This window comes from Agrilus planipennis, unplaced genomic scaffold, assembly GCF_000699045.2.
Source record: "Agrilus planipennis isolate EAB-ADULT unplaced genomic scaffold, Apla_2.0 scaffold12, whole genome shotgun sequence".
Taxonomy (NCBI): Eukaryota; Metazoa; Arthropoda; class Insecta; order Coleoptera; family Buprestidae; genus Agrilus; species Agrilus planipennis.
In genome coordinates this window covers 1370623-1383931 of record NW_020439003.1, presented here as the reverse complement: position 1 = coordinate 1383931, position 13309 = coordinate 1370623, and the positions used below count along the sequence as shown (strand labels likewise).

At 32.4% G+C, this 13309-nt stretch overlaps 2 protein-coding genes across 2 annotated transcripts in view; both read right to left on the bottom strand.

Annotated features, from left to right (window-relative positions):
- The window catches only part of LOC108733294 (titin-like), a 29272-nt gene that overhangs the window by 10818 nt on the left and 5145 nt on the right, over positions 1-13309 (bottom strand). The gene's annotated exons all lie outside the window — the stretch shown is intronic.
- LOC108733293 (protein eyes shut-like) overlaps positions 5087-13309 on the bottom strand; it is a 14747-nt gene continuing 6524 nt past the window's right edge. The window contains exons 3-4 of the mRNA XM_018464387.1: positions 6054-6120; positions 5087-5992 (exon numbers count right to left, since the gene is read on the bottom strand). Coding sequence (XP_018319889.1) covers positions 5087-5992; positions 6054-6120 — 973 coding nt within the window. The remainder of the gene's footprint in view (positions 5993-6053; positions 6121-13309) is intronic.

Below are 13309 nucleotides of genomic sequence, written 5' to 3'. Positions count from 1 at the left end.
TAGCAAGGAGATCGGGCTGAAACTATAGCTACAAGCTATCCAAGGATGGTACTATAGAATGTCACCTCAAGGTAGGCCTAGTGGCGTCATCTCTTGGTTAGGCCGGAAACTTATCAATCCACCCTCGTAGTTTCTGAGTAAGAACTCGAATTTTGAAAAACTACTTAATTGCATCGCAGCGTATGTAAATAATCAAATTAATCCGTTGAGACCTTTGATTCCCAGCGACGCCGACGGACGTGGCCAATTTTAAATTTGTCTAGTCTGCAGCGCGTATTTAAGATTTTGCGATGGTAGAGATTGTTCTGTTATTGTAGGCACTTTCTCACATTGTTGCGTTGATATGATACATCAGTTTGAATGCAGTTGAAATGCAATAACGACAATGACACACTTACGTTAGTGTGAGAGTGTGAAAAACTATTTGTTCAACTGCACTAAAAAAATGTTTATCAATTTGTTCATGAAAAACCGTAGGTATATATTCCATAATTAGGTATACCTGATAAGCAACCTTAGTCGTGATAAAACCTGTCATTTAATTCTAAATTAATTAATCCTATTTTAACAATCTTATAATTGCCATCCACCTTAGCGTCTAAAAGTTGTGCATATGAATGCAATAGAAAATAATTGCATTTTAGCGAGTGAATATGAACTGATCAGTAATTAATTGTGATCGTGTACCCGCACGTATATCGTTCATTATTTATTTGTGTCAATTTACATAAACCGTGTTTCATCTATAATTATGGGGATATCAATAATTATTCGTTTCCGTCATTGAATGGTACTATATCACTTTGTAGTGTTTGCGCAGACTCATTATTATACGTATGTGTTTGCTAATTTATAAATTATTCTCTTTATTAGTTACTTACCTCAATATTCGACCGTTTATGTTACGTAGTCGGTAATAAGTAGGCTATTATAATATGAATAAAGAAGTCTGTTGAAACAGCTAGAGCTTTCACGGCCGGTGTCTATTCGTGTAGGATGTATATTCCTCCCTGTATGACGTTGTCTTTCCATCGTTTCGTTGGTAATAAGTATCTTCAGAGATTATTTCTGGATCGAGCACGTGATTGTACCCCTCCCGCAAATAGTCAGTTTTTCAAAAATAATTTCTGAGAGTGTCTTTATACCACAGCTATCGGAAAAATCTTGGAAAGACAACTGTAACTCGGGGATCATTTAGAGAGGAGTATTTCAGGATCACAGTTATTAAACTCAAAGAATGGTTTCACTACAAAGATTATTATCCTTATTGTATGTTGGTACATGTAGAGCGTGGCGAGCAATTAGCATTAATTGAGAATGGTAAATGTGTTAATCAAATTAAGGGAATTATTCGTAAGAAGAGCGTAAAAGAACGATCTATTTATTTTTAAAATATTTTCGCAAAAAAAAGAAACTAAAAGAATAGGAAAAAATTTTTAACCACATCAGAAGAAACCAGTGCTGCTTCGCTACTTTACAAATTCTACTTAACAATTTTTTTTCTCAAAAGTTGTAGTAAACCACATAAATATTTTTTACACTAGCGGTTATGAGGGGGTTAGAAATNAAATATCTAAGAAGAACAATATATAATCATCATCATCACAAGGTCGTCAGTCCTGAGACTAGTTGGACACGCACCTCCACTATTTCCTATCCTGAGTTGATTTTCGCATTTCCGTAAAATTAGAATAACCTATATCCTGAACTATTTGCGAACAGTAAACCAATCTAGGTCTACTTCTACCCCTCCTAACTTCCGTTTCTGCCTCTAATATATCTCTGACTATATCTTCATGCCTGAGAAGGTAACCTATCTTGCCTATTTCTTATTCAGTTCTATAGAGTCCTCTGTTCTCTTACTCTTTCTAATACCTCTTCATTTCTAATCTTTTCTATCCACGGTTTATTATATTATTCGCTTGTAACACCACATTTCGAACGCTTCTAATCTTTTCTTTTCCGCCTCGTCCACTATCCATATTTCGCACCCGTACAGCGCTGTGCTCCATACATACACCTTTAACAAACTTTTTCGAATTTCTAAATTAACCGTTCGTGAGCATAGAAGTGACTTCTTTTTATTNGATTTCATAAGGGAGTTCTCTGTAAAAAAGCACATTCTTAATATAGGGACAAAGTGATCATATACTAATTTAAACATTAATGTGTGATTTTACTGAAATTCGAATTAGCAATTTTTTTGTCAAGCTGTAGAGAGAAAGGAAATTGATTTTCCGTGCTCATATATGATTGAAAAAAGTATCCTTAAATTGATATTTGGTAAGGTCAATAATCCATATTACGATTGAGTACCTTTGCCTTTCATTTATGTTATTTGCAAAGTACTAAACACACAGAGCTAACTTTATTACTTATTTAGTTTGTTAATTGTCTATTTTATGATGAGAGTAGAAATTAGCAGTTGCTGGTATAATCTAGTGTTCAATTAAATTATACTAACCATTCACTTTACAGTTTTTAAACTAGTTTTACGACTGTAATAGAATAATATGATATGAATCTTTCATTTGTTGATATACTTGCTTACTGTCAAAAGTAGTACAAGTTACTACCAATTTATTCACTTATACTGTTAAATGAAATGCAAATAATGCAACCTTACAAGTAAATTTATTCTAATTTTATATCATAAACTGACGTAAAATTTTGTTGCAATTACGTTTCCACAGATAGAGTCCATAAAATTACTAAATGTGATTTGGAGGCCAACCGATCAACAACAATTAAATACGCCCTAATTACATATAATATTGTCTTTCGATTTTCACAGTTCTATAGAACTAAGCTGTATACACTTACGATTTAAAAGGAAAATACATAATATTGTTATATTGTACTCAATCAACTCATTTTTTGATGACATACATAAGCTAATGCTTGAGGATAAATAAAAAAAACGGAGAAAATGAAAAAGGAAAATTTACCTAACTATTAAAGCGATATTTACAATTTCTCCTACTACCCCGTTGTTTCGTAAGCGAAAATAATAAAAATTACGATTTGAACCCGAATGTAAAAATAAAATCCCCGAAGAAAATGATTGAAATTAATATATATGACGCCGTTGAGGGTGTAGTAGGTACAATGTAATTAAAACTTAAAGAAAATGTTCATAGCTCCGACAATAAAGATCATAATTCTTAGTTGCTGCAATGAAAGAGAATAATGTTCTTTATCATAATTGTTTCTAAATGTGGATAGACGGCAGATACGAACGCTGGTTACGTAATTCTGCGTAATTATCATAAAACTTGACGGTTGTCTGCAATTCGTATCNTAAAGATAAGCACTATTATAATACATATTTTCAAATCCTCTACTTTCAAACACATTTTTCTAACTTATCCCACTTTATGTTGGAATTCTCGTACTTTTAGCTATAATGAGTTTGTAGAGCAACTCTGAGAACACAAGGCGTTTCGAATATTTTCTGTTGGTTCATTATTTGCTGATTTTGACAAAGTATATACCTGTTTTTACATTTCTGTGATTAATTCACGGCGAGTAGGTGAACTGACACTGTTATTATTAAGGTCTGAATTATCTAGTTTTTTCCAGGGTAGCTGTAAAATAATAACACAACTATATGTTTTTTGTAATGTTTCGGTTTATTCAATTACCTTCAGACTTTTGAAGTGTTACTGCTTGTACACAGATATTAACTTATTTTGAACATTTCTTCATGTTGAATTACTGCATGAATGTTGAATAAATCTAAACGTTACAAAAAACATATAGTTGTCTAATTATTTGACCGCCACCCTGGAAAAAACTACATAATTTGGACCCTAATAAGAACAGTATCAGTTCACCTACTGGTCGTGAATTAATCACAGAAATGTAAAAACATTTGTAGGTACATTGGCAAAATCAGCAAATAATGAACCTACAGCAGATATTCAACACGCCTTGTGTTCTCAAAGAGTTGCTCTACAAACTCATTATAGTTAAAAGTATGAGAAAGACCATATAACCTTTCAACCTTGGGCGGTTGTACGACCAAGTGGCGGCGAAAGAATAATCAAAAGTACTGTTTTCTTAACGATTTTATATAATTAAAGTTTTCTACTTTTATTTGATGAAATTCCACTTCCATCAAATGAAAATTTCACCACTTTGTAAATTTTGCTTGGCAATTGTTGCATTACACTGCTTTTTTTCAGTATTCACTGTAAGCAACAACCATACAATGCATTTGGGATTTATGTACTAACAATTAAAGAAAGTAATAAATTGTTAAAAAACTTATCGTCATTATTCCTTAACATACAGGATAACTTTGTATCTAGATCTAATCCCTTCCAAAGCAATTGTAACTTAAAAATTAATAACAGTAATGACGGTATTTATGTACACTTACCATTTTATAAATAGACTTCTGATTCTTTTATATTTTAACTAATTTAATAGCAAACGTGAGATAAGAAAACCGTCACGAACTAGTTGAAGAGATACGTGCACTTTATCGTGTATATCAAAGACAGGTAGCCATGCTAGCAGATACTACTCAGCATTTTTGCTATGAGGAAATTGCAATTGTTATAAAATATGACAAACTTTTGTTAAGAAAAAGCATTTTCTTTAATACCCATGTAACCACAAACAGCCCACGCAGTACTTTTGTTTATTGGTGCATTAAAATGCGCAACTATAACGTTTTAATAGGATTGTCTTCTTATTCAGTCAAGCTTGTCATATTACGTAGATGTCATAAAACGCTTTGATCTGTCTGATCTGAAAGTAATTAAACTGTTAACTTCTCTTATATAACAGTAACGTACCGATCGATGATTTTAGAAAAGAACGAGGAAGTTTCGTTTGTTCTTTTTGCTAAAAGATTGATTTCTTATTTTTTACATGATTTAACTTTTGCAGCTACTTCATACTTAAGTATAATATTACAGACGATATTATGGGGTAACAATTAAATAATCAAACAAATACTTAGATCACAGTCTCTGTATTAATTATAAAAGGTTTGTTTAGGATTACAAACTATAAACTTTACAAAAATATTACAAAGTAGCCTTATTATATATGACAGCACACATTGATAACAGAATCATTTTTTATGTAATGTATTCCCTGGATATCCATATCCACTGCCATATCCTTGTCTAAATCCGTGAGATGCATATACCCCTCCTAGAGGTGGTGGGGGATGTCCTGGCATCAGGGGTGGAAATTGTGGTAGGGGGAATTGTGGAAATGGTGGTGGTGGCGGCGGAGGAGGAAATAGAGGTAGTGGTGGTGGCGGTGGTGGAGGTAGTGGAGGGAATGGAGGAAATAGTGGTGGAGGTGGCGGAGGTGGAGGTGGTAACGGTGCCGGTACTGGGGGTGGCGCCTGAATGTAAATTGGTACGGGCCTCCTAACTATAACTGGACTTGGAACAGGAACCGGAACTGGCCGAGCAACAGGAACCGGATACGGTTGTGGTTGCGGAACATCCACTCTCACAGGAACCGCATATCTCACAGGAACACTCACAGGTACAGGAACTGGCCTTTCAACTGGGTACGGAACTGGATTATCGACAGGTACAGCATATGGACTTGGCACCTGGACATTATACGGTCGATCAACACCGTAGGGTACAGGCACATCGACGGGATAGGGGTCGTTTCTGTCATACTGCACTGGATACGGTTGTGGTATTGAAATTGTTACCGGCGGCGGTATTGTAGCAGGCGGCGGTAGCGGTGGTGGCGGTGGCGGGAGTGTTGGATGATGATAATCGTGGTCATCATCATCGTCTTCTTGATAATAATTCTCGTGGCTTGTATTATCACCGTAACTATCGCTATATTTTCCTTTATCGTCTCCAACGGAATAACCACTTTTTTTTTCAAACGAATCTTTGAAACCAAAACCTACATCGAAAGTCCCCCGTTTTTGGGGCTGTTTTTCCTCTTTTGTGGCCTCTTCCTTGGGGAAGACTGCTCCAATTAGAAATATTGTGACGACCACCTGTTGAAATTGATTCATAATAGTATATTATGTAATTGAAGTTGCGCTAAGACCTACTTACCAAAAATTTCATGGCGTGCTGTCGAGAAAGCCCAAGAACAGTGGTGGTATTCGAAAATCGACTCTTGCTTTTATATGTGCATGTAACAAGAGATTGCCCCTCGAAAGAAGGTAGTACTTTCGCTGCGTCCCCTGATGTTTACAACGATCGCCGTAAATTAGCGTATTTTCTTAGTCTTGGATGGGACAAAAAGATTCCGATTTGTCGCGGTTTTTGTTGTTTCGTCTCGCATGACCAAGTCACACAAATTAAGGTAATTATAACTAGGTTTAGTCTGTTTTACTGGTTTGTCGTTCTTTAAAAGAAGCCAAGCACTCCGAGACAATAAGGGGGGCGACATTTTTGGAAACTGCCGTTCGTTTATTTCATTTCCTGGCTAAAGCAGCCAAATTCCACTAACAGAAAGCGCTTGTGTCAAGTTCACTTCGTTACTTAGTTGATTAAACCGTATAATATGAAGCTTTTAATTTTCATAGTTTCATTTAGCAAGACGTTCACGTTTTCTGAGAAGACGAGCACATAATCATTTACATTTCATCATCATAAGGTCGTCAGTCTTTAGACTGATCGAACAAGCTCCTCCACTCTTTCCTATCATGAGCTAATCTTCTCATTTCCCTAAAACTAAAACATTCCACAACATTAACTACTTGCGAACAGTAATCCAATTTAGGTCTACCTCTACTCTCCTTAACTCCTCTTTCTGCCTCTAATATGCCTCTGACTAGACCTTCATGCCTGAGAAGGTGTCCTATCAACCTATCTCGCCAATTTCTTATTGACTTCCATAGAGTCCTTTGTTCTCCTATTCTTTCTAATACCTCTTCATTTCTAATCTTCTCTGGCGCCCTATTATTCTTTAAGTTTTTTAATGCTACATCGAACTCTTCTCTCATTATGGGATAAACTAGCTCATCCATCTCCACACTATCTTCCTTCTCTAATATATCTCCTATCTCATGGCTTGCATATAGGTTCTCTAAATATTCTTTTCATCTATCTGTCTTTTCCTTATTTTTTATCAAAAGAATTTTTGAAATTGGATCTACAGACAATCACGCATTTTACTGAGTAGACATGGTATATTTTGAACGTTTCTGTATGGTGATGTAAAGTATACTGATTTTAAAAGAGAAATAAACACAATGAAGGTGTTTTCAACTATTCCTTTGGAGTCTGACCGTACTTTAATTGATTGTATCTAGTAAAAACCCTTAAATTTTAATGAGCGTGGTTAGGTTCATGCAAAATAGATACTCCTACAAATCCGAGATGGTTAAAACGCAAAAGTAAACTTACTGTTCATATACCACGAACAATATCTAGGTGGTACACAAAAAATACATCCACAATAAAATTTAGTATCAAAAAGTACCTGTACGCGCTGTTGTATGTAAATTGGAAAAATTTGTGTGTTATTTTGAATTTCGAAGGTCTATATTTATTTACAACATAAATTTAAAAAAGAGAATTACTTCCTAGTGGTTTTTTCTGTCCAATGTGGATTTGTAATAACTAACTAATTCACGGATGCACTTCAGAAGCTCCTAAAATATTTATGACGTAATCACCTTAGAGAAGCCACAAGTCTTTCTGGTATAAATTGAATGTTTACCAAAACGTCACGCTTGGGTCAAATTAGTGCAAAGCGACACTTTTTTTGCAAATAAACTAAAGTATCATTTATCTTTTAAATTATATTGTAGTTCGCTTTGTATTATTTATTGGTAATTTATGATGATAAAGATTTAGTAACAAAATGGTGTGAAAGTTTATTGAAATACAGTTGTAAAAATCCATTAAATCAAAGCTGTTTCAATTTTATATTATATCATCTATGACACAAAAAAGTGGTGATCATACTTCATAAAGGGCAAGAACGCCAATGGAGTGGTTTATCCAACATTTCGCAAATTGTTGTGGCGGGAATCCACAGGGACAAAATGTGTGGCTGGATCCACACAAATACACCAAATAAGAATTTTAATATAAAGTGATTTTGATATACAAGGCACAGATTTTGTTGATTATGTGACAACTGTGGTTCCAAATAACTCTTTTTAGCGGGAAAGCTTACTGTTCAAATTACGAATATAATTGTTTTTAAAAATCAACATTATTAGGTATAGATATTCCTTGTGTCTAGTAACCTTATGCTTTTCAAAGCTTTGCATTTTTTCGTATTAATAATCAAAATTTTAATTGTAAATTTACATCCCTATGAAACTTAGGTTCTCCTTCTTTTGTAATGCTGGAATTACAAACGTAGAATTATAATAAACATTGATGGTGAATAACTTTATGTCTGCCATTAAACTAAAGTAAATATTGTGCTGAATGTAGTTCATTTTATCTATATAAGCGTCTGTAAATTTAATGTATGTATACATAACCTTTACTGTCTGACTCTGAATTTCGCAAAGGGGATGTTTTTGGAAGTAAGAAACTTAAATAATTTGCATATATTCAAAATAGGTTTCTTTAAGAAGTGATAATGTGTTAACTAAAGCGAGAATTAAATTTTAAACTTATTGTTAGCTTTAATACTGAATCAGTTTGGAATTTAGTTCGTAATTATTTTTTTCCCAATGACCCAAAAATAATTTTTCGGATCCGCTGTAGCGTTCTGAAAAAATGGCGAGACTTAAAACGCTTTTATGACCATAAGGAGAGAGAGAGCGTGACATTACTTTGTTGGGTTATCCTTCCATCTACGTACGAGTAGATGCAGCCATCGTTATTGCTGCGGCTTTGACAAATTTACAATTTTTTTGTGTAAATTACCAATAAACATATAAAAATCATTCTTCATTACAATACAACCCCAAGCATATCTTTTAATAATGAAGTGGGTCACTTTTTATTTAGGAACTGAATAGTCGCCATAATTTTTATAAAGGTAGTTTTTATTTCGAAAATTAATGCATCGAATATTTTCATACTTTTCATGTCTTTAGTTATAATTCAAATATACTGAATGAAACTGAATGATAAATTCTGGACCCTCGGTTATTGACAACAGACGGATCTGATCGTTTTCCCGAGTTCCAGTCATGGAAATAGATGTACCATTATTGCAATGCTTGTGAATAGAAAATTTGTAAAACAATTACAAGAAACTGTTGCTTAACTTTGTAGAAATGAATGAAATCAGTCTGAGCTGAATAGTTTTCAGTGCAGTCAGTGGCGTCACTGGCATAAGGTGAACTTGGGTCGTCTTATTCCTATACCAAAAAGTAGTGATGAACAATATTGATATTGGGATTCCCGTTTTGATCTTGGTCTTATAAAAATGCAAGACTAAGACCGAACAAATAACACCGAGACTAAAACCAAGAGCGAATATGTAAGACTAAGACTAAACGAAAAATTATTACTTCCGATGAATTTATAAGTTAAACCATTTGGATCAACATTAATAGGTATATTCTTTTCTTGAAACGAAACATTTTCAGTTTACTTACCAAATTTTAATGCTAAATATATAAAAAGGAAACTTCACCATTGTTTAAAAAAGAGATCTACATGAATGTTCTCGAACTAAGTGTTCTTTGTTCCTAGGTCTGGTTCATACATGACTGAAATGTACAAACTACGTTTCTTTCGATATTTATACTTTTTTCAAGTACCTTCCACATTGTTTTTCGCTAAAAGGGTAATTTATGCGTTCAAAGCAGAGTAAGTTCTCGAGTTTTCATAATTATCACAACTATGGACACTATTTTCTGTAAAAGTCATGACAAGTTCGCATGTACAACTGAAAATTTCAGCATTTTAGGCAATTATTGTGTTGGAAATAGAAATAGAAACAGAAGTGCTTAGAAGTATTATTAGAAAACGTAGGCAGGTATCAAATTAAGAGAACAAGATCAAGACTTAACATGTAAGACTAACACCAAGATCGAGACTATATAAGCAATACCAACACTGGGTCACTTTTGGTCATCAGTACCAAAAAATGCTATAGTGGTAAAAATAAAAAATGCATTCCATCAATGGAAAAGACAGCAGTTGTCACCCTAGAGTGTCAACCCCTTATTCACGCCGCTGAGTGTAACTATCTGCCTTTCAGATTGTATGGAAAAAGAAATTAATTTGCGACCAAGTACAGTTGTTTTATGGGCATATTTCCGTTGGGCAATGTTCAATTTCTAAATTGCAAATGTTTCAACGAGAAAAATGGAACAAACGCTAGAAAAAAAAGACAGATGTTACGCCTGAATATGATTACCTACGGCTAAAACTTTTCGTTAAATACGTTAATATTTTATCAACAGTGCTTTCTTGTCAAAAAAGTCCTTCTGCTTTAATTTCACTGTTGACTTAATCGTTACTTAATTTTTGTTACGGTAATTTATTTAGTTTTAAATCGATATTGATCTCTAGCTGTAGTAAGTATATATTTATAAATAAAACGAAAACATAATGCACTTGGTTGACATGCATGGACGACCATTATAACAACTAACAAAACCTGTTTTTCTACAAAGGGGAAATTGTTCAAAATTGAATTTTGCAACTGTTTTAAAGTCATTTGGGGGTTGATTTATAAGCTTATTTAAAATATTTACTGCATTTCTATCTCTAATTTAATGTTTTTTCAATCAAAATATAAATCGAATCGTCCATGATATTTCCTTTAATTAAGTTATTGCATATTCACTAATTAGAATACATTGCCTAAGATTATGTAATTTTTTGACATTTTAATAACTGGTAACAGAAGTCAAAATCTAAAATAAAAAAAAAATGGGAAGCAACTTATAAGAAAGGTCGAATTGAATTACGTTGACATTTATGATTTGCTACTTAATTAGATGGTTTTGTTAACTAATCATAGAAAAAGTCAATTTTTGGTAATGATGTATTATTCGTATATGAACGGTGTTTGTATAGATACGTGATTCTTTACAAACTTTTCAGGTAGATGTAGTCATTAACACTGTATTTCATTAGGTCAATTAAATACATAAATTATTTGAATTAATCTTAAGTAGTCTGTTATACAAAATAATACCAGAATTAAAGTTTTCATAGTCATCAATCCGTTAGATATTAGTTCAATTTCTATAGTACATATTAAGAAAGTAGATTTATATTTCAATGAAACCGTCGACAAAGTGACATAAACCAATTTGAGATTTAATAGTCTGCATATCGCCATCTATTAAAAGTTTATTAAATCCATTTAAACAATTTGTTTCAGTTATTAATGCTATACAGTTATCTGTTATGAAATTATACGAAGTTTCATTAGAAAAATAAATTAACAACAATCTTATTTAAATATTACTACGTTGTTTTATATCGTCGTTTTTCACCAAATGGATACCGTTAATAGTTTAAATAGTACTACACTTACGTGAATGACACAAAATCGGTATTTGTTTATAAAGAAATATTCCTCAAGTTAAAATTGTGCTCAGACCATATTTGATTTATGAAATGGTTAAAACAAAATTTTTTTGTTCTACCCTTTTTATATATATTATTGCAACTAGCATTTATCCGCGACTTTGTCCGAGTGAAACTATTCTTAATTGTTTATAACAAGCACAATTGTTATAGCCAATAAACAACTAACTAACAGTTTAGAGCACTTTTAAAAACCTACTTTTCATTTCGATAAAGTTTAGTACATGGATTATTCCGCACATACCTAAGAGAGACAAACAGACAAATTTTTTAGATGAGTTTTAATAGTATACAGTTTAACCGTATGAGAATAAAAAATGGCTAATTATTTTTATATTACAGACAGACACTTCAATTTCAGTAAATAGATTCATCATTAAATGTGCTCCGTTAATAGTTCAAATTTCAAGTGAGTAAAAAAATAATTTTACTTAAAATTTTGGCTTTAAAAGTTTTTCATGGTTCATCACGGTAACTTTGATATTTTATATAGTTTACCTATAGTTTCAAATGGGTTTTTCGTGCTTACAGTAGCCAATTTTTTAAAATATGCTGTTTTTTGGTGAATTTCATATTAAATCAATAATTTGTCTCCAATTAAGAAATGTGTTAATTATAGAATTACAAAAATAAAGAAATTTTGTGGAATTTTTCACAAACTTTCGGTCGAAAACTGTTCTTACCACTTGAGATAGATTTTCATTTGATTTCTGTGCCAAATATCAGGGAGAATATGGAAATAATACCGAAAATTAAACATTGCATCATTAATTAAATTAATAGGTACTAAAAATTAATCTCTATTCTATAATTATTTATTTTTGCCTAACATAGCTGTTTTAATAAGTATTCGAACTTATTTTATATGAAGTGAAGTTTTAATCACTTTTTTTTATAAAATTTTCCACAGAAAATAAAATCTTAAAAGTGACCTCCCTTCAAATTTTAGAACTGACCATTGCTAAACCTAAAACCAAGCACTGATAATAGAACTTAGTAGTATATTTAAATGGTGAATTGTTTTTGTTTTGCTCTTCGTGTTTAGATAGCACACGTTACATTACAGTAGAAGAGAAATGCAAGCTGCTCTTCGGTGCGGGTGTACAATGCACTTGAAGTATTTCTTTGGACACGTAACGAAATATAAATTAATAAAATGTACAATGTAGTAGTGGACGAATGTGTCCTAAGCTGCAATAAACAACCTTAAGTATGCTTCAGCATAAATATTGATTCAAATTAAGATACACCACATTCATTTTTAAGTTAATCTGGCTGGTAATTCAATGCTAGGTCAAGCGAGAAACCTGATCGCTTCTGTTCGAAATGTAGTTATAATAAAAACACGCAAAACAATAATTATCTTCTACCTTCGCCTAGATAAAGGCAATTTATGAAAAGTGTGATAATGTTTTGAAGCTAGTTTTAACTAGATTTTAGATGCATAATATTCTTCGAACCAAAGAAAAATGCAACTTTGTTGATATTCTACGAAAATCTTAGGTTTCTAATCTTTCTATAAGATAAATATGAAAAATTTGCTACTTATGCTTTCGTGAGTGTATTATCGACGAATTAGTTTTAATTAGGAAAACTCAGAAAAACTGTTTCAACAAATATTTATTCAAGTCGACAAATTATTGTTTTGACCTAACCAGTTATTATCAACGGTTGCAATTTTGTAAATTTGTCACACAAAGAAAAAGAAAAGGTTTAAAAACAATAAAGCTGTCCCCTTTTTTTTATTTTTTAAATAAATATTAGATATCTGATACTTGACAATTCTTTTTTTTGTTTAACTCGTAGAAAAGTAAAATACACATAAATTGTTTGTCATCTCT